Below are 21954 nucleotides of genomic sequence, written 5' to 3'. Positions count from 1 at the left end.
GCCTCTGGCATTCCTTATTTCTGCTTTCATGGTGCACGCAATAGTTTACTTGGACCTCTGCCTTATCTTTCTTCTTTTTTCTTTTTTCTTTTTTTGCCGGTCTAGAGATGGAACCCAGGGGCATTCAACCTCCAAGTCACACACACCCCCGCCCTATTTTTTATTCTTTATTTTGAAACTGGGTCTCACTGAGTTGCAGAGGGCCTCACTAAGTAGCTGAGGCTGTCCGCGAACCGCGATCCTCTGGTCTCAGCCTCCCGAATGCTGGGATTACAAGAGTGTGCCACCATGCCCGACTTATCTTTCTTCTTTTACGCTTCAGTCTGTGCATTCTCTTCTTCCTCCACTTGACTCTCATGGTGTAGAGGTTTCTACAAAGATGGCAGAAAGGCCAAGAGAGACTGTCCCCTACTTTAGTGGTGACATATCATCTCCATGATACACTAAGTGAAAACAGCAAGTGTAGCTGGGCATGGTAGTGCACGCCCCTAATCCCAGGTACTTGGGAAGCTGGTTAATTCCATGCCAGTCTGAGCAACTTAGGAAGACCTGTGACAAAATAAAATATTTTAAAAGGAGCCAGGCGTGGTGGCGCACACTTGTAAACCCCACACTTGGGAGGCAGAGACAGGAGGATCGCGCAGGTTCGAAACCAGCCGCGCACGCTGGTTTAGGAGACCCTGTTTCCAAATAAAAATGCAAAAATAGGTCTGGGAGTGTAGCCCGGAGGTAGAAGGCTTCTAGGAACCCCAGTACCACCAAAAAAAAAAAAAAAAATCATTAAAAAAATAAATAAAAGGATAAGGATAGTGGGGCATGGTGTTACACACTTGTAATCCCACAACTTGGGATGCTGAGATGGGAGAATCACAGAACAGCCTCAGAAAGACTCCATCAACACAGCAAGACCCTGTTTCAAAATAAAAATAAAATAAGCCGGGCGTGGTGGCGCACGCTTGTAATCCCCCCGCTTGGGAGGCAGAGACAGGAGGATCGCGCAGGTTCGCAGCCAGCTGCACTGGTTTAAGAGACCCTGTCTCAAAAATATAAAATAGGTCTGGGAATGTAGCCCAGAGGTAGAAGGACTTCCAGAAACCCCAGTACCACCAAATAATAATAATAATAATAATAATAATAATAATAAGAAGAAGAAGAAGAAGAAGAAGAAGAAGTCTGGGAGTGTGGCTTGGAGGTAGAATGCCCCTAGGCTCTATTCCTAGTGCCATTAGGAAAAAATGGGCGTGGTAGCGCATGCTTATAATCCCAGTACTTGGGAGGTTAAGATAGGAGGATTACAGTTCGCAAACAGCCTCAGCTACTTAGTGAGGCCCTCCGCAACTTAGTGAGACCCTATTTCAAAATAAAGAATAAAAAAATAGGGCTGGGGTTATAGCTCGGAGGTAGAATGCCCCTGGGTTCCATCCCCAGTACTTAAAAAAAAAAAAAAAGACAGGGTTATAGCTTAGTGCTTGTTTAGCATGTGGCAAGGCTCTGGGTTCAATCCTTAGTACTGCCAAAACAGGGTCAAGAGCAGGGAGGGAATATGGTGGAATGAGACATAATGATCCTTGAATGGAAAATAAGGAACATCAGAAAACATTTCATTAAATCTCAAACTGTTCCAAAACACTTTTTCATGTATTAACTAAATTAAATCGAAAACCTGGCACTGTGGCATAAGCCTATAAATAATCCCAGTATTTGGAAGGTTGATAACAGGAGTATCAAAGATTCAGGCTAGCCTCTGCAATTTATCAAGACTCTCACTAAGACAGTATTAAAAAAAAAGAAAGAAAGAAGGTGGGGTGAGGTGGCATGGAAGTATAGTGCCGAGGTAGAATGCCCCTGTGTTACGCCGGGGGTGGTGGCGCAGGCTTGTAATCCCCGCGCTTGGGAGGCTGAGACAGGAAGATCGCGCATGTTTGAAGCCAGCCTCAGCCACTTAGTGAGGCTCTCAGCAACTTAGTGAGACCCTGTTTCCAAATAAAATATAAATGGGTCTGGGAGGATAGCCCAGAGGCAGAAAGCCTCTGGGTTCCACCCCCAGTACCACCAAAAAAAAAAAAAAAAAAAAAAAAATGCCCCTGTGTCAAATTCCCAGTACCAAAATAATAATAAAAATAAAATAAAGCTGGGCATGGTGGCGCACGCTTGTAATCCCAATATTTAGGAAGCTGAGACAGGAGTATCACAGGTTTTGGGCCAGCCTCAGCAATTTAATGAGGCCTTCCACAACTTAGTGAAATACTGTTTCAAGATTAAAAAAAAAATAGTCTAGGGCACCACACAAATAAGTAAAATAAAATAAATACGTTGCAGGTACTATTATTATTCTCATCTATAGGCAAAAACAAAAAACAAGCAAAGGGAAGTTGCCCAAACGTTACTCATCTAGTGAAAAGGGCAGATCCAAATTCACACGGTCAGGCTCCGGACTATAACCCGCACTTCGCAAACAAGATACCGTGGTGAGAGAGAGAGCTGAAGAACCAAGCCTTTAAGACACAAGAGACAGTGATAGTAAAAATGTGGGCTTGATCTGTCTCTCCCACACCTAAGAAAAATAAGCAAACCAGATGACAGCTGCACAAACCAGCAATCCTGGCTACTCAGGAAGCTGAGGCAGGAGAATCAAGTTTGAGGCCAGTCTCAGCAATTTAGTGAGACCCTATCTCAAAATAAAAATACAAATGTGGGAATGTAGCTCAGTGATAGAGTGCCCGTGAGTTAAATTCCTAGTACCACAAAAAAAAAAAAGGGGAAAAAATTTTTTTTAAGTGTGGACCGCCGCCACACCCGGCTTGCTTTCTCTCGCTCTCTTTTTTGGTGGTACTGAGGTGGAACCCAGAGGCTTTCTACCTCCATACTATACTCCCAGACCTATTTTATATTTCATTTAGAAACAGGGTCTTGATACAGATTTGGGGAGAATATGGTTGTGGGGAAACTGTTCCTGGGGACCCCTGTTAGGGTCCCGGACACAATTTCCCTCAAACCACAACAAAACCCAAAATGACCCAAAACAGAAAATCACCGTGGGTTCTTGTCCTAAGCTAAGAATAAATATTCATAGCTTGGACAGTGGCTGAAGATTTAAAGAAGTTCATTAAAAGATAGAAATACAGAGGATAGGTACAGCTCCATACCAGACTGGCATGGAGGGGTGACTCGAATGAATACACCAAAGGGATCACACATGGACTGGACATTTTATTCCCATGACCTCCATCTTGTTTGCGTAATTCTGACTTAGTGAATGTCCCTGTAAGGTACCTCCCCTTACCCTGTAAGGTACCTCCCACAACAAGGTGTGGCAAGGTGTCTCCTTTCATGAAGGTGGACCCCTCCTACCATCTTAGCTAGCTTATCTAATCATGTAGATCTGTCTTTAGATAAAGGCCTAGTTCTCCTCTCCTATTGACTTGTTAATTACTTTTAGCTAGGTTAATTTACGTTGGAATAGTTACCCGCTTTTAGGCAGAAACCAAGTCCTAGCACAGATTTGCCCCTCACCCAATTTTTGAAATATATTAATAATCATAGCTTTCTCAAATCTTCCTAGGCCAGTCCCAATACTGGTACAGGTCTCACTAAGTTGCTGAGAGCCTCACTAAGTAGCTGAGGCTGGCTTCGAACCCTTGTGATCCTCCTGTCTCAGCCTTCCAAGCGTGGGGATTACAAGCGTGGGCCACCACGCCTGGCAAAAGAAAATATTAAAAAAAAAAAACTAAATAAAATCGGGCTGGGAGTAGAATGTCCCTGGTTTCAACCCCAAATACCAAGATAAATAATAAAGCATTAGCTGAGACCGGATAAAACCAGGGGCATTTTACTTCCGAACTGCACTCCAGCCTTACTTTTCTTTTTGAGCTACACCTCCAGCTCTATTTTTTATTCTTTCATTATTTCTGTGGTATTAGGGGTTAAAACCAGGGGCATTCTACCTCTGAGGTACACTCAGTTTTTATTTATTTATTTATTTATTTATTGGCACTGGAGATGGAACCCGGGGCATCCTACCTCCGAGAGAAATCCCTAGCCCTATTATTTATTCTTTTGAAACAAGGTCTCAGTTGCAAAGGGCTTCACTGCTATCCCCGAATTGCGATCCTCCCGCTTCAGCCTCCCAAATGCTGGGATTACAAGGGTGTGCCACCACACCCGGTTTAATTTTAAATTTCTTTATTTTGAAACAGGGTCTAAGGTGTGGTCTAAGGTGTGGATCCCAGCCTTTCAAGTACTGGGATTACAAGCGTGCGCCATCACCCCGGCCTTCCATAGAAGGCTTTGACAGAGTCTTTATCCCTGAAATATAGAAGGCATTTATCCCTTAGCATTGCTTCCTAAAATGGTCGTTTTGTCTAATCTGCAGACAGGCTGGAGTACTGAAGAACCACACTGCGCGATCTAGCAATTCAATTCCCAGAAGCGCTCTCAGGGCAATAGCTTCCGGCTTCCCAGCCAGTCTCAACCAGCCCGCAAACTGCACCAGCAGCCCAGGGCTGTGACGTAAGCGTCCGCACTGGGCCCGCCCCCGGAAGCCGTCTGCGTCTGCGCGCCCAGAGTAACGGGCGAGTCGAAGCCTTAGCCCCGCCTACTGCCCCGGAAATTAATGCAGAAGCCCCACCCCTCCCGGCAGGCAGGGCGCAGCCATTTTAATTCATAGCTGAGTGGGCGGTGGCGATTCCAGTTGGCGGTCTGGCTCTGCTGGGCAGGGGGTTAGTTTTCTGGTTTGGGGGTTGTTTTTAGTTTAATTTTTCTTCTTCTAGCTTCTCGTCACGGGCCGCTGCGCACACTGTAATCATCTGAGGCCATGTCAGGAGACGGAGCCGCGGAGCAGGTGAGGAAGGAGAGTGCGGGGCCTCGTGGCGACCTCTTCCCTCTCCGACCCAGTACTCCAGCCATGTTCTCAGGAGGAAGGAATCGGGGTCTAGGGAACCCGAGGGACGGTGGACAGAAGGAAGTTGGGAATGGGGAGCGGGATTTGACGGAGATTTGGAAAACTTGTTTGGCTTCCTTGTCTTAGGCGTTAATACGAACAAATATTTGACTTAGACAATGGCTGGGAGGCTGCTTCGTCCTGTTTAGATTCAAGGGGACTCCGTTTGGAATCTCTTTGATAGTATTTTGACGTTCGGACGTTTAAGAAAATTTTTAACGGGTATCCGTTGTTTTCCAAAAACTTGACAGTGTTCCCTTCGCGCGCCCCCCTACGCAGAATAGGTTACTAGTGTGAGAAATCATTTGAGACGAAACTAATCTGGAGAAATAGACACTTGGGAGAATGGATGAAGAAAAAAGCAGTCTAGAAGTACAACATGATTATGCTGAGGTTTTTGGGAATTGTAGCTTTTCTCTGGCTTCCTTTTTCTCCTTCTAGCCACATTTCATTTTCGGTTTTGCGGCTGTACTGCAGAATTTGATGATAATCAAAAGCGGAGTCCGTTTTGGCCACTGTAAACAAAAGCATCAATTTTAATAGTAAAACTGAGGTTTTTAGATAAATGTGCTTTGTTTCTTTTGCTCTTTATGTTTTGAGTTTTGTAGGATAGTATTTACCTCTTAGCATGAAAGAGGAAGCTGATTTTATGAAGGATGTCTTTAAATTTGATGTGAGTTGTGGTATATTTAGATACATAGATTTTTTTTTAATGGAGGCTGGTTAGCCTGCAAAATTTGTTTCCTGATATTTCCCATTGCCATAGCAACGAAATACACGGGTTTTTGTTTTTCAAGTGTTTATAATATAGAAGTTGTTATTGGAAGTTGAAAAATGAAATAAAGTAGGGCTGCCCTTATTAAATAGTCTTAGTAACTATAAATTTTATTATGTTGGGGAAATGGGGCTAAACGAAGTTTTGTGTTTGCTTATGGACTGATTTCAGTCCTGAAATATTCCGTGTTTAGTGTACTTTTTTCCCCTCCGGTACTCGGGATTAAACCCAGGGGCATTCTACCTCTGAGCTACATCCCCTACCCTGTTTTATTTTTTATTTTGAAACAGGGTCTCATTAAGTCGCGGAGGGCCTCACAAATTGTTGACGCTGATCGCGAACCAGCGATCCTTCTGTCTTAGCCTCCCAAGTTACTGGTATTACAAAGCCAGGCTAGTTTACCTTTTCTTCTTCTTCTCCTCCTCCTCCTCCTCGAATCCAGGCACATTCTTTCTTTGAGCCACCCCCACCCCCAATTTTTTTTATTTATTTTGAAACAGTATCACTAAGTTTCAAAGGGCCTCACTAAGTAGCTGAGGCTGGCTGTGAACCACTCAGCTTCCTAAGTACTGGGATTGCAAACTGTGCCACCACGCCTGGCTAGTTTACATTTTAGTACTGTTAGGATGCCCAGCAATGCAGTCTTTAAATTATTATATATAAAAGCTGTTTATTTATTTATTTTTGGTATGAGTATTGGACCCAGGGGCATTCATTCTACCTCTCACCTACACTACCAGCCCTGCTTTTTTTTTTTTTTTTTTTAATTTTGAAACAGGGTTTCACCAGGTTTAAGAGTCTCACTACTTGCTGAGACCTGTGATCCTCCCGTCTCAGCCTCTCAAGTGCCCAGCTCAAAACTGTTTATTTTACCTACCTTTATTTATTTATTTTTGGTTTAGTATTTTGTCATCTGAAAGTGAAGAAGGGTAGTGTATTGAGGTTTTGCTGAACATTTTCAAAATTCTTTTTTTTTTTTTCCGGTACTGGGGATGGAACCCAGGGACATTCTACCTCTGAGCAACACCCCTAGCCCTATTTTTTTATTCTTTATTTTGAAACAGGGTCTCACTGAGTTGCAGAGGGCCTCACTAAGCAGCTGAGGCTGGCTGCGAACCGCAATCCTCTAGAGTCTCAGCCTCCCGAATACTGAGATTGCAAGCGCGGGCATGGTTAAAATTCATTCTTCTTTATCTAAAGTTGTTAAAGAAATAGAAATGTTGCTATGACCTTGAATACTCTAGAACTGTGATGTTTAAATGGGGACAAATGGTGATGAAAATTTATAGACCCCCTCCCATTTTATTGTGCAACAGGAAGGTAAAAGAAAAGTGCAACAAACATAGTACAGTTTTTCAACAAGAACCAGCATTCTCTTTTGAGGAGTGGACTTGGGGGTTGAATCACCCAGGAGTACTTTACAACTGAGCTACACCCCAGGCCCTTTAACTTTTGAAACAGGTTTCCCTAATTGTTGAGGTTGGCCTTTGGAACTTGGATTCCTCCTGTTCCAGCTTTCAAAGAGCTGGGATTATATTCTAGTACCGTCCTGCTTGTTTTGCATGCTAGACTAGCACTCACCAACTGGATTACACCCTCAGCCTTTGCCATATCTTCTTTTTGGGGTGGGCATACTGGCGATTGAACCCAGGGGCTTTCTACCTCCACACTACATCTATTTCATTTTTGTAATTGTTTTCTGTGTGGTAGTGGGGATTGAACCTAGAAGTGAATTACCTCCAAGCTACATGCCCAGCCTGATTTTATTTCTTACTTGGAAACAAGGTCTTGCTAAGTTGCTGAGAGCTTCACTAATTTGCTGAGGCTGGTTTTGGACCTGTGATCCTCTAGTCTCAACTCTCTCAAGTACTGGTATTACAGGCATGTGTCACCACGTCTGTCTTTAAAAAAAATTTTTTTTAAACAGGATCTCACTAAGTTGCTGAGGCTGGCTTTGAACCTGCCATCCTCCTACCTCACTCTCCCAATTACTGGGATTACAGGCCTGAGCCACCACACCTGGCTACACCCAGATCTTGTTATGTTTATGTTATTTATTTACTTCTCTTATACTGGGAATTGAACGGGTGTTCTGCCTCTGAGCTATATAACCTCAGCCCTATTTTATTTTTACTTATTTTTTGTAATATGGAGATTAAACACAGTAGTGTTGTACTACCCTTTTTTCTTTTTCTTCTTTCTTTTTTTTCTTTTTTTTTTTTTTGTGGTACTGGGGGTGGAACCCAGGGGCTTTTCTAACTCCGGGCTATACTCCCAGACCTATTTTATACTTTATGTGGAAACAGGGTCTCACTAAGTTGCTGAGAGGCCTCACTCAGTAGCTGAGGCTGGTTTCAAACCTGTGTGATCCTCCAGTCTCAGCCTCCCAAGCGCTGGGATTACAAGCGTGAGCCACCACACCCGGCTATTTTTCTCATTTTGAAACAGGATCTCACTAAGTTGCGGAGGGCCTCACTGAGTAGCTGAGGCAGGTCACTAACCTGTGATCCTCTTGCCTTAGCCTCTCAAGTACTGAGATTATAAGCCTGAAACAGCACACCCATCTTTTTTATCTCTTAAAGTACACTTTTTTTTTTTGGTTACTGTTGTAGTTTTGTGGTACTGGGAATTGAACCCAGAGGCATTCTATCTGGGAGAATCCCCAGAACACTTATATATCCTCCAGTCTCAGCCTCTCAAGTACTATGATAACAAGGGTGTGCTGCCACTCCTGGCTGCTACCCTTATATAAAGGCTTATTGATTTGTGTGTATGTATGTGTGTGTGTGTGTGTGTGTCTGTCTGTGTGCACTACTTAGGATTCAATGGGAGGGGGCATTCTACCACCGACCTATACCCCTAGCTTTATTTTTTATTTGGAAACAGGGTCTCAACTAAGTTGCTGAGGCTGGCTGCAAACCTGTGATTGATAACTGTGATCGTTCTCTCAGCCTCCCAAGTACTGGGGTTACAGGCATGTGCCATCATGCCCAACTTGTAAAACCATATTTTAAGAGTCCATATTTGGATTTTCCAGTTGCCTTAAGAATGTAATGTTTTTTTTTTGTTTTGTTTTGTTTTTTTGGTGTTGTTGGAGCGTTGTCATTGAGCTCTACCCATAGCTTTTTATTTTGTATTTGTATATTTTGGGGGGCATTGGGGATTGAACCCAGGGGCATTCTATCGCCCAGCGTCACCCACAGCCCTATTTTTAAATTTTTATTATGAAACGGTCTCACTAGGTTGGGGAGAGTCTCACTATTTGCTGAGGATCCTCCTGGCTCAGCCTCCCAAGCACTGGGACTACTGGCCTGTGCCATCACAACAGACCTTGTTTGTTTTTGTGGTACTGGGGATTAAACTCAGGGTCATTCTGCCTCAGAGCTATGCCCCAGCCCTATTTTTTAATTCTTTTTGTGTGTGTGTGCTACTGTGGATTGAGCAGAGGCACTCTATCTTCGAGCTATACCCCCAATCTGATTTTATTTGTTTAGAAACAGGATCTTGCTAAGTTTATTTGCTAGGAACCCAGCTTGCCCTGACAAGTACTGCCCTGGATTCTGTTCATTCGTTTCCTTTTTCTATTTATTTATTTGCTTATTTATTTATTGTAGCACTGGGGATTAAACCCAAGACTATACCTCTGAGCTACACCCCTAACCTTTTCCTTAATTCCTTGCTAGGGATTTGCTAGGAACTCAACTTTGTTGTGAATCCTGCTGTATACTTGTGGTTTTTCTATTATCTCTGTGTGTATGTGGTGCTGGGGATTGAACTAGGGGCCTTCTACCTCTGAGCTACACCCTCAGCCGTCTTTTTCTTTATTATTATTATTTTATTTTATTTTTGCGGGTCTGGGGATGTGTGTGTGTGTGGTACTGGGGTTCCTGGAAGCCCTTCTACCTCCGGGATACACTCCTACAGGCTACACTCCCAGACCTATTTTTTTACCTTTTTATGTGGAAACAGGGTCTCTTAAGCCAGCATGATGATCCTCCTGTCTCCGCCTCCCAAGCGCGGGGATTACAAGCGTGCGCCACCACTGGGGATTTTGAAATAGTGTTGCTAGGTTGATGAGGGTCTCTTAATTTGCTGAGGCAGTTTGTGTGTGGGGGGGAGGTACTGGGGATGGAACCCAGGGGCATTCTACAGCTCTGAGCAGCCCTGTGTGTGGTGTGTGTGTGTGTGTGTGTGTGTGTGTGTGTGTGTGTGTGTGTGTTACTGAGGATGGAACCCAGGGGCCTTCTTATCTCCAGGCTACACTCCCAGACCTGTTTTATATTTTATTTGGAAACAGGGTTTTTTAAGCCAGCTGAGGCTGGCTTCAGCCTTCGTAATCCTCCTGTCTCAGCCTCCCAAGGGGGGGGATTACAAGCGTGTGCCACCGTGCCCGGCTCAGCCCTATTTTTTTTTTTCTTTTTTTATTCTTTATTTTGAAACCGGTCTCACTGAGTTGCTAAGGGCCTAAGTAGCTGAGGCTGTCTGCGAACCAAGATCCCTTTCAGCCTCCTGAATCCTGGGATTACAAGCATGTGCCTCCACGCCCGGCTTGCTGAGGCAATTCTTAAACCTGCTATCCTGTCTCAGTCTCCCAAGCACTGCGATTACAGGCCTCTACCACCACGCCCAGTTTAGTGGTGGTTTTCAAAGCCCTGAGGTTCTGCAGAAGTACAATGGCATTCTCAGTGGGAAGGGGGAAGGGCAGGCCTGTGGGAGGAGTCAAGGATCAGAGCTGTGCTCAAGGACAGCCTCAGCAGTGTAGCAAGTAAGAACCAGTTTCAAAAAACAAAAAATTAGCCGGGCGTGGTGGTGCATGCTTGTAATCCCAGCATTCGGGAGGCTGAGACCTGGAGGATCGCGGTTCGCGGACAGCCTCAGCTACTTAGTGAGGCCCTGAGGCCCTCTGCAACTCAGTGAGACCCGGTTTCAAAATAAAGAATAAAAAATAGGGCAGGGGGTGTAGCTCGGAGGTCAAATGCCCCTGGGTTCCACCCCCAGACCCGCAAAAAAAAAAAAAAAAATTAGCCAGGTGTGGTGTCTTACACTTATATTCACAGCATTTGGGAGGCTGTGACAGGAGCCTCTGAGGACAGCCTCAGCTACTTGGTGAGTCCTTTTGCAACACAGTGAGACCCTATTTCATAATAAAGAATAAAAAAAAAATAGGGCTGGGGGTATAGCTCGAGGTAGAACACCCCTGGGTTCCATCTTCAGGACTGCAAAAAATGAATGAATGAATGAATTAAATAATAAATAAATCAGTAAATGGGCTGAGGATCAGAGGTAGAATGCCCCTGGGTTCAATCCCCAGTACCACAAGGAAAAACAATTGCTGGAGTCTATGCATTGTGCTAGACTGCAATAATATAATGACAGACTAGATCAAATTCCTTTCCTTAAGGAATTCATATAGTTTATTCATCCATTCATCTATTTATCAAATCTAGGCAAACCAGGACTCCACTAACAACCATTTGTTCATAAACATTGCATACTCATCATGTGATGGGAACTCTGCAGGTGCTGGGTGTAAAATGCCTCATAAACAGTGAATTTCTAACTGGGCACATTGGTGCATGCCTGTAATTCCAGTACTTGATGGCTGAAATAGGATCCGGTGTTCAAAGCCAGCTTCAGCAATTTATCAAAGCTCTCAGCAACTTAGGGAGACCCTGTTTTCAAATAAAAATAAACTAGAGCTGGGTAGTGCTTTTGAGGTGAAATGCTCTTGGGTTCAATCTCTTAACACTACAGCCCCAAAATAACAAACCAAGCAAATTATAAAAGGATGGAGGTATAGCTTGGAGGTAAAGCACCCTTGAGTTCAATTCCCAGTAACAACAACAAAAAAAAAACAAAATCCCAAGCCAGGTGTGGTGGTGCATGCCTGTAATCCCAGTACTTGGGAGGATGAGACAGGATTATAGGTTCACATTTCTAAATAAGAAAAATCAGGCTGGAGGTATAGCACGATTGTTGAATGCCTCTGGGTTCAGTCTCCAGAACCAAAAAAAGCTCCAAATCCCAATAAATTGCACATTTATTTATTTACTTATTTATTTGTTGTGATACTGGGGATTAAACCCAGAGGCATTCTATCTTTGAGCTATACCCCCAGCCCAGCCCTTTTTTTATTTTTTATTTTGAAACATTTTTAAGTTTCAGAGGACTTCACTAAGTAGCTGAAGCTGGCCACGAACCTGCAATTTTCCCTGTCTCGGCCTCCCAAGGACTGGGATTGCAAGTGTACACCACTACACCTGGCTTATTTTTATATTTTGAAACAGGGTCTCACTAGGTTAATGAGAATCTCACTAATTTACTATTTACTGAGGCTGGATTTGAACCTCTGATCCTCCTGTCTCAGCCTTCCAAGCACTGGGATTACAGGCATGAGCCACCACACCCAGCTTGGTATTTGTTTTTCTTAAAAGTAAAACTGAAAGGATTTCCTAGGAGTAATAAAGGGATAAAGGGACTTATATCCCAGGTAGACCTTGGGAAGGGGGAAATCTACATTTGGATGTTGATACCAGTTGGACTATTGCCCAAAACAATGTATAGTTTAAGATGTTTGACTGTGTCTCTAAATCTGTATTTCTCTTTAGACTGGACTTAGTCATGAATTTTTAGTCATTTTGTTTTTTGTTGGATAATTGGTAATGGTTTGAGAATTGATGTAAAAGATTTGATGTAAGGTGTGGTAAGGTACATGCTTGTAATCCCAGCTACTGTTAAAAAATGTTTTTGGTAGCTGGGTGTAGTGGCGCACGTTTATAATCCCAGCATTTAGGAGTCTGAGACCTGAGGATCGCGGCCGGCAAGGACAGCCTCGGCTACTTAGTGAGGCCCTTTGCAACTCAGTGAGACCTGCTTTCAAAATAAAGAATAAAAAATAGGGCAGGGGTGTAGCTCAGAGGTCAAATGCCGCTGGGTTCCATCCCCAGACCTGCCCCCCCCCCAAAAAAAATGCTTTTGGTATAAGTAAATACATACAAATATATAAAGAGATTGGAGTTAGCAATTGTTTGAACTATTTTTAGAATAATGGATAGCTGCCGGGCATGGTGGCGCACGCTTGTAATCCCCGCGCTTGGGAGGCAGAGACAGGAGGATCTCGCAGGTTCGAAGCCAGGCGCGTGTGCTGGCTTAAGAGACCCTGTTTCCAAATAAAAATACAAAATAGGTGTCTGGGAGTGTAGCCCGGAGGTAGAAGGGCTTCCAGGAACCCCAGTACCACAAAAAAAAAACAAAACAGAATAATGGATAGCTTCAGTATTCAGATATACAGTAGGTAAAAATAAAAGCCCAAAACTATGTGCCTTAATTGAGGTTTTTTAAAATCTCTGACTTAGTTTATACATACGTGTGTGGGTGCGTGCGTGCGTGTGTGTGTGTGTGTGTGTGTGTGTGTGTGTGTGTTTCTGGAAGTTGAACCATTGAGGCATTCTACCTCTGAGATATGCCTCCAGCTGATTTAGTTTTATTTTGAAACAAGGACTCACTAGGTTGATGAGAGTCTCACTACTTGCTGAGGCTGTCCTTGGATCTCCAATCCTCTAGTTTCAGCCTCCCAAATAACTGGGATTGCAGGTGCATGCCATCAGGCCCAGCTGATTTAGTTTATGTAATGAAATAATATCTTGGCTACTTAGGGTTCAAAGAGCCTTTTCTTCCAAATTCCAAAAGGTTGAGATTGTTGTATTTGGGGGGGGGGCTGCTCTAGGAATGGAACCCTTGTGCATGCTAAGTTCATGCTCTACCACTGAGCTATAAACTTAGTTCTTGTTTGTATTTTGTAACTGTTTGTTTCCTAGGGGATTGATAAGCAGATTTAATTAGTGAAAATAAGTGTAATTTATACAGTCAGCACTATTTTGGGGTTTTTTTGTTTTGTTTTATTTTATTTTTCCTCTTTTGGGTACTGGGACTTGAACCTAGGGGCAGTCTGTCTTTAAAATAGACCCCTCAGCCTTATTTTTTATTTAGAAACAGGGTCTCACTAAGTTGCTGAGGCTGTCCTTGCCTGTGAGCATCCTGTTTCAGGCTTGTATTAGGATTACAGGCATGTACTACTGTGTTCAGCTATGCCTAGAATTTCAAAAGTTTGAAATATTTTGTTTTTTTTTTTGTTTTTTTGTTTTTTTGTGGTACTGGGGGTGGAACCCAGAGGCTTTCTACCTCTGGGCTGTACTCCCAGACCTATTTTATATTTTTTATTTGGAAACAGGGTCTCACTAAGTTGCTGAGAGCCTCACTAAGCAGCTGAGGCTGGCTTCAAACCTGTGCGATCCTCCTGTCTCAGCCTCCCAGGCGCGGGGATTACAAGAGTGCGCCACCACGCCCGGCCTTTTTGCATGTTTAAAAGGAACATTGTAATCCCCACGCTTGGGAGGCGGAGACAGGAGGATCAGGCAGGTTCAAAGCCAGCCGCGTGCGCTGGCTTAGGAGACCATGTTTCCAAATAAAATATATATAAAATAGGTCTGGGAGTGTAGCCCGGAGGTAGAAGGGCTTCCAGGAACCCCAGTACCACCAAAAACAAAAAAATAAGAAAAAATAAAAGGAAGGGTTTCAGGATTATTGCTTTGTAATACAGAATACCTGTTCAGTTTTGTTCACAATAACGAATTCATTTGCATTAGTAGACGAACACAACTAAGCTGGTGTCCTATTTTTTCTGACAGGTCATGCTGCTTGTCATATAGTACTTTATTCTCTGGACATATGAGTTGGCTTAATCTAAGAATAGAATGCTCCTCTGGTCTACTTTTTTTTTTTTTTTTTTTTTTTTCATTTTGACACAGGATCTTTCTCAAGTTGCTGAGAATGGCCTCAATCCTGGGTCCTCTTATCTCAGCCTCCCAAGTACAGGGATTAGAGGTATGCAGCACCATTCCAAATTTCCCTAGTCTACTTCTTAATTTTGGGGAAAAAAAAAATGTTAACTACAGCCAAGCATGGTGGTGCATGCTTGTAATCCCAGTACTTGGAAAGCTTAGACAGGAGCATCACATGTTGGTGATGAGGACCTCAGCTATGCAGTGAGCCCCTCTGCAACTTAGTGAGACCCTGTTTCAAAATAAAGAATAAAAAATAGGGCTGGGGGTATAGTTTGGAGGTAGAACACCCCTGGGTTCAATCCCTAATACTGGGAAAAAAATTGTTAACTACAGAGACTTAAAACTTCAAATAGTGTAAAATATGTAATTTTCCTAATGTTAGTAAAAACTCATTAGAATGATTTGGACCTGATGCCACCATAGTTTTTAATGACATTTGGACAAAAGTATTATAGAACATGACATTTGGACAAATGTATTATAGAACAGATAGGTTAGATAATAGTCATAGTGTAGGTGATTTTGTCATTGTGTGGACATTGGAGAGTGTATTTATACATATCTAGGCATTACAGCCTATGGCTCTGTGAAAGGTGTCTGGTCCTAGGGCCATGGAGAACTAAAAAGCACAGGATTGAATCAAGCACAGGAGACCTGGACCTGGGAAGGCCTTTGAGGCTATAGCCTAGTGGTAAAGTGCTTTCCTTGTGCCATGGGATCCATCCTCAGCATTGTGAAGGAAAGAAGGAAATATATGAGGCTGTTGCTGGCATGCAGGGTATTCTGCTTTACAGTCAATGTAAAAAAAATAAATAGTATACTGGAAAATGATGACTATACGTTGTTTTGATCATTACTATGTTTTGACAGGTGTTTAATAGTAAACTCATAAACCAGCAACATTTCATTTATTATCATTATTAAGTATTGTGTACAGTGTGTAATTCTATGTACTGTTGTGCTTTTGTATAACTGGTGGTGCAGTAGGTTTGTTTATACCAGCATCACCTCAGACACTTGAGTATATGTTTTATAATGACAACCAAGATGTCACTAAGTAAGCTATAGTGTAATTGAATGTTTCTATTCCACTACAGTCTTTTGGGACCATCATAGTATATAATGTTGATTAACATGTCCTTAAGCAGTGCATAACTATTGCATCATAATCAGATACTTTATCAAATATACAGGTCTCAATTCCCAATTTCTTTCTAATATACTTTTTTGGTGCATTATAGTCTCACATAATGTAAGTCATGTTGATAGTGATATACACTCACACAGTACTTGGTGGACTTTCCAACCATCTCCCTTCATATCCTCCCCGTTCCCCATACAGAGTACTGAGATGATTGATATTCTGCCATAGTACATAAAACATGGTAGTGAGCCAGGCATGGTGGCGCACACTTGTAATCCCAGCACTTGGGAGGTTGAGACAGGAGGATCGCATAGGTTTGAAGCCAGCCTCAGCTACTTAGTGAAACTCTCAGCAACTTAGTGAGACCCTGTTTCCAAATAAAATATAAAATTGGTCTGGGAGGATAGCCCGAGGAAAAAGAGCCCTTGGGTTCCACCCCCAGTACCACAAAAAGAGAAAAAGAAAAACTGATGGTAGTAACTCTTATTGATCCTCAGTCTTCCCCTTACCTTTCCCCAGGACCACCTCCCTGGCTCCCATTTATTCTTGTTTTTCTTTATTTTCTTAACTTTGGGGATCTTATTGAGAAAGTTTCTATCTGTGCCTCTGTGTTGAAGTGTTGGACCTTCCTCTGCTACTTTCAAAGTCTCGAGTCTAATTTTAAGGTCTTTGATCTATCTTGAGTTAAGTTCTATGCAAAGTGAGAGATAAGGATTTAGTTCCATTTTTCTACAACTGGATAACCAGTTTTTCCAATCCCATTTATTGAAAAGGCTGCCTTCTCTCCAACATATGTATTTGTCACTATTGCCAAAAATGAGTTGGTTATAAGTGTGTGGAATTGTTTCTCTATTTTCTGTTCCATTGGTCTGTGTCTGTTTTTGTCCTAATGCCATGCTCTTTTTAATTACTATATCTCTATAGTATAATTTGAAGCCGGGAATTGTGATGCCTCCTGCATGGTTCTTTTTTTTTTTTTTTTTTTTTTTTTTGCTGGTCTGGGGATGGAACCCAGGAGCATTCGACCTCCAAGCTACACCACCTGCCTTATTTTTTATTCTTTATTTTGAGACAAGGTCTCACTAAATTGCGATAGGCCTCACTCAGTAGCTGAGGCTGTCTGCCAACTGTGATCCTCCAGTCTCAGCCTCCTGAATGTTGAGATTACAACATGTGCTACCATGCCCGGCTCTCCTGCATGGTTCTTATTGCTGAGAATTGCTTTGGCTATTTTGAGTCCTTTGTTTCTCCGTATGAAATTAATGACTGATTTTTCTAGGTCTGTGAAGAATGACATTGGTATTTTGATAGGGATTGCATTGACTCTGTAGGTCACTTTTGGTAGAATGGCCATTTTGATAGTATTTGCCTATTCAAGAGTAAGGGAGATCTTTACATCTTTTAAGATCTTCATTTTCTTTCTTTAATGTTTCATAATTTTCCTTGTAGAGGTCTTTTACCTACCTCCATGGTTAGGTTTATTTCTAGGTATTTTATTGGTTTTGAGGTTATTGCAAATGGTATTTTCTGGATTTCTTTTTCTTTTTTCTTTTTTTCTTTTCTTTTTTGTGGTACTGGGAACAGAACCCAGGGGCATTCTCCTCTGAGCTATACCCCTAGCCCTATTTTTTAGTCTTTATTTTGAAACAGGGTCTTACTGAGTTGCAAAGGGACTCACTAGGTAGTAGCTGAGGCTGTCCTCTGGATTTCTTTTTCAATGGATTCATGATTGGCATATAGAAAACCTTCAGATTTTTTTTTTTTTAGATTGATTTTGCATCCCACTATTTTGCTAAATTTGTTAATCAGTTCTAGTAGTCTTTTGGTTAATCACCTTCAATTTCTGAGCTATCAGACTCTGTGAGTAATTCTAAGAAACTTCATTTGAAACAGGTACCATGGGTGATTTTTATACAAATGAAAGCTTGCAAACTAGGTTGGGTAGAAGGATAAATGGGGCTTAAAGGTTATTTTAAAATATATTATTGATAAAATAAGTGGGGAAAATTTATAGATAAGTTGAGAAAAGTATTTACTGACACCCCTGGCTCCAGTTATATTTAGCTATAATGGAAATGTTCATATCAAACCAAGATTGAGCCAGGCATGGTGGCACATGCTTGTAATCCCAGTACTTGGAAGGCTGAATCACAGGTTGGTGGCCAGCTTCAGCAATTTATTGAGACTCACAGCCACGTTAGTGAGAGCCTTTTTTTTTTTTTTTTTTTTTTTTGGTGGTACTGGGGTTCCTGGGAGCCCTTTTACCTCCGGGCTACACTCCCAGACCTATTTTATACTTTTTTTTATATTTGGAAACAGTGTTTCTTAAGATCATCCTATCTCCACCTCCCAAGCGCGGGGATTACAAGCTGCGCCACCAGGCCCAGCAAGACCCTGTTTTAAAATAAAATAGCGCTGGAGATGCAGCTTAGACTTAGAAGTAGAAGGCCCCTGGGTTCAATCTCCACTACTTCCCATACACACACAAAAACAAAGCAGCATTGAAGCTCATCTCCACTTAATTCAGTTCATCATGGTCAAGAGCTTAAACAGAAGTCGAGTATGGTGACCACATGCCTATATAACTCTAGTTCTTGGGAGGTTGAGACAGGAAGAGGATCCTAGGCTTAGGACAGCCTCAGCAGGTAGTGAGACTCTCATCAACCTATTGAGACTCTAATATAAAAATAGAGCTGTGGGTGTAGCTTGGAGGTAGAATGTACCTGGGTGCAATTCCCAGCACCATAGAAAAGCTTACACAGGTAAAGGATTAAATCCTTTAATTTGCAATCTTTTTTATTTCATTGTATTTTTTGTGGTGCTGAGAATTGAATCCAAGCATATTCTACTCCCAGCCCTATTTTATCACCTTTATTTTTTTTTCTTGTGGTACTGCAGATTGAACCCAGGGACATTCTACCTCTGAGTTGCACCTTCAACCTTTTTTTTTTTTTTTTAAACGGTCTCACTAAAGTAGCTGAGGCTGGCTCTGAAGTTGCTATCCTCCTATCTCAGCCTCCGAAGTACTGGGATTACAAGCCTGCACCACCATGTCCAGCTCTATCTTATTGGCAGTGCGTGTGCGTGAGTGCATGCGTGCGTGCGTTTGTGTGTGAATTGAACCCCAGGCATTCTGTCTCTGAGCTATATTCTCCATCCTTTTTATATTTTTGAAACTGGCTCCATATGTTACTGAGGCATTTGATTTCCTTTGATCTCCTATCTCAGCCTCCAGTTTGCTGGAATTATAAGCATTCTCTCTTATTTTTGAGGTATATCACTTGATTAAGCTGACCTCCAATTTACTTTCAATTTGACCCCTTAACAAAATACCCAGTTTACCTTGAAGATAGCTATTTGAAGAAAGGACTGGTTTTTTTTTATTCTGCCTTCAAACTATATCCCCAGCTCCTCCCTCCCTCCCTCCCTCCCTCCCAGTGGTATTTTTATTTTGAAACAGGGTCTTGCTAAATTGCTGAGGCTTGCCATTAACCTGAAATCCTTCTGTATCAGTCTTCCAAGACTGAATTACAGGCGTGCGTCATCATGCCCGATTCTATCCTGGTATTTTTATTTTTATTTATTTATTTTTGTTGGTGGTACCTGGGGTTCCTGGGAACCCTTCTACATCCGGGCTACACTCCCAGACCTATTTTATACTTTTTTTTTTTTTTTTTTTTTTTGGTGGTGGTACTGGGGGTGGAACCCAGAGGCTTTCTACCTCCGGGCTATACTCCCAGACCTATTTTCTATTTTATTTGGAAACAGGGTCTCACTAAGTTGCTGAGAGCCTCACCAAGTAGCTGAGGTTGGCTTGGAACCTATGGGATCCTCCTGTCTCAGCCTCCCAAGTGCGGGGATTACAAGCGTGCACCACCATGCCCCACTTATTTTATACTTTTTAAATTTGGAAACAGGGTCTCTTAAGCCAAAGAGAGACTAGCTGCGAACCAGCGCGATCCTTCTGTCTCTGCCTCCCAGGCACGGGGATTACAAGCGTGCACCACTGTGCCCAGCCTATCCTGGTATTTTTGTTTTTTATTTTTGCAGTGCTGGGGATTCAATCCAGGACCTCACAACAGGCTAGGCAAGTACTCTACAGCTGAACTCTCTCCCCTGCTCCTATATTCTTGTAATCATTATTAAAATAGCGTCTGTTACCTTTCCACACCTTACCCTCTTTGTGTATGTAGTAATGAAGATTAAACCCAGAGGCATTCTATCTCCGAGCTACATCCCCAGCCCTATATTTTATTTACTTTGAAACATGGTCTCACTGAGTTGCAATAGGGCATCACCAAGTAGCTGATACTGGCTGTGAACCTGCAATCCTCCTGTCTCAGCCTCCCAGGTACTGGGATTACAAGGGTGCACCACCATGTCCGGCTCTTACCTCCTATTAACAAGTACCTAGTAAAAGAGCCAATATAGAGTACTTGGGCATAGGTTTTTTTTCTTTGTTTCTTTTGTAGCACTATGTATTGAACCCAGGACATTCGACCTCAGACCTTCATCCCTAGCCCTATTTTATTTTTTATTTTGAAACAGAGTCTTGCTAGGCCTCACTGCTTGCTGAACCCGCCATCTTCCCGTCTCAGCCTCCCAAGTTACTGGGATCACAGGCGTGCGCCACTGCACCCAGCTACAAAAATATTTGAGAATAATTGGAATAGTATTTGATGCCTATAAGCCAGGGTCCTAAATTCTATTTCTCTGTGAGTTATCTAGTTTTGTATAACAAAAGGTTAAATATAGATATTGACTAAGGATCCCATGTAATGTGAGAAAATCTTTGTAAATCATATGAAAAGCCGGGCCTGGTGGTGCATGCTTGTAATTCCTGCACTTGGGAGGCTGAGACAGGAGGATCGCATGGGTTCAAAGCCAGCCTCAGCTACTTAGTGAGGCTTTCAGCAACTTAGTGAGACCCTGTTTCCAAATAAAATATAAAAAAAAGTCTGGGAGTATAGCCCGGAGGTAGAAAGCCTCTGGATTCCACCCCTAGTACCACCCCCCCCAAAAAATAAGGGATTTTGGGGGGCGGGGTACTGGGGACTGTAGCCAGGGGCGTTCCACCTTTGAGCTATACCCCCATCCCTTTTTCATTTTTATTTTGAAACAGGATCTTTTTAAGTTGAGAGTCTCATTACTTGTTGGGACTATCCTTGAACCTGTGATCCTCTAGTCCCACCCTCCTAAATACTGGGATTATCAGGCATGGGCCACTATACCCAGTGGGGAATTTGCATTTCTAATATGTTTCTAATTTCTAATAGAGAACCAGTAGTAAAGAGTCATACCTATAATCTCAATATTTGGGAGGCTAAGACGGGAATTATAGGCTTGAGGCCAGCCTCAGCAACTGGTTGAGACTTTCATTGACCATGTAAGACCCTATCTAAAAACAAAAAGTAGTGGGAGGCTGAGACTGGAGGATCACAGGTTCAAGAATAGCCATAGCAACTAGTGAGACTACTGTCAAGAATGCCTCTGGGTTCAATCCCCAGTAACACACACACACACACACACACACACACACACACACACACACACACACTACATGCAACATGCAGTGGCACGTGACTGTAATCCCAGTACTTGGGAGCCTGAGACAGGAGTATCACAGGTTCACAGCCAGTCTCAGCAACTGTAACTCAGCCCTCTGTAACTTAGCAAGACCCTGTTTCAAAATAAATAAAATAGAGCTGGGGTTATAGCTAGTTCAAAGGTAGAATGCCCCTGAATTCAGTCCCCAGTACCACAATGTAAGTAAGTAATAAAGTTCATGGTTGTACATCTACATAGATAAAAATAGCAAATTGTTGCTGGGCATGGTAGCAAGCAGACTTGTAATTTCAGCACTTGGGAGGCAGAGATAGGAGGATTGCATGGGTTTGAAGCCAGCCTCAGCTGTTTAGTGAGGCTCTCAGCAATTTAGTGAGACCCTGTTTCCAAATAAAATATAAAATAGGTCTGGGAGTATAGCCTGGAGGTAGAAAAGCCCTGGGTTCCACCCCCAGTACCCCCCCCCCACTATATATATATATATATGTATGTATGTATATAAATTGGTGAGTTGTGTGCAATGTGAATCATGTATTAGTAAAGCCATTACTAGAAATTGAAAGATTAACCTTGTGTATTTACCCAACCTCCAAATATTTAGCCAGTTATACTTGTGTCCTTATTCCGAGAAAATAAATTAGGAAGTTATTTTTTTTTTTTTTTTTTTTTTTTTTGTGTGTGTGTGGTG

At 42.5% G+C, this 21954-nt stretch overlaps 1 protein-coding gene across 1 annotated transcript in view; it reads left to right on the top strand.

The window, feature by feature from the left end:
* Positions 1-5567: 5567 nt before the first annotated feature.
* CSTF3 (cleavage stimulation factor subunit 3) overlaps positions 5568-21954 on the top strand; it is a gene marked incomplete at both ends in the record, with an annotated part of 84049 nt that continues 67662 nt past the window's right edge. The window contains one exon of the mRNA XM_080690594.1: positions 5568-5612. Within this exon, the coding sequence (XP_080546720.1) occupies positions 5568-5612 (45 nt within the window). The remainder of the gene's footprint in view (positions 5613-21954) is intronic.

The sequence above is a fragment of the Muscardinus avellanarius genome (genome assembly GCF_963383645.1).
Source record: "Muscardinus avellanarius genome assembly, chromosome: 1".
Taxonomy (NCBI): domain Eukaryota; kingdom Metazoa; phylum Chordata; class Mammalia; order Rodentia; family Gliridae; genus Muscardinus; species Muscardinus avellanarius.
The sequence above is the reverse complement of the archived record's forward strand: the minus strand, read 5'-3'. Positions and strand labels throughout refer to the sequence as shown.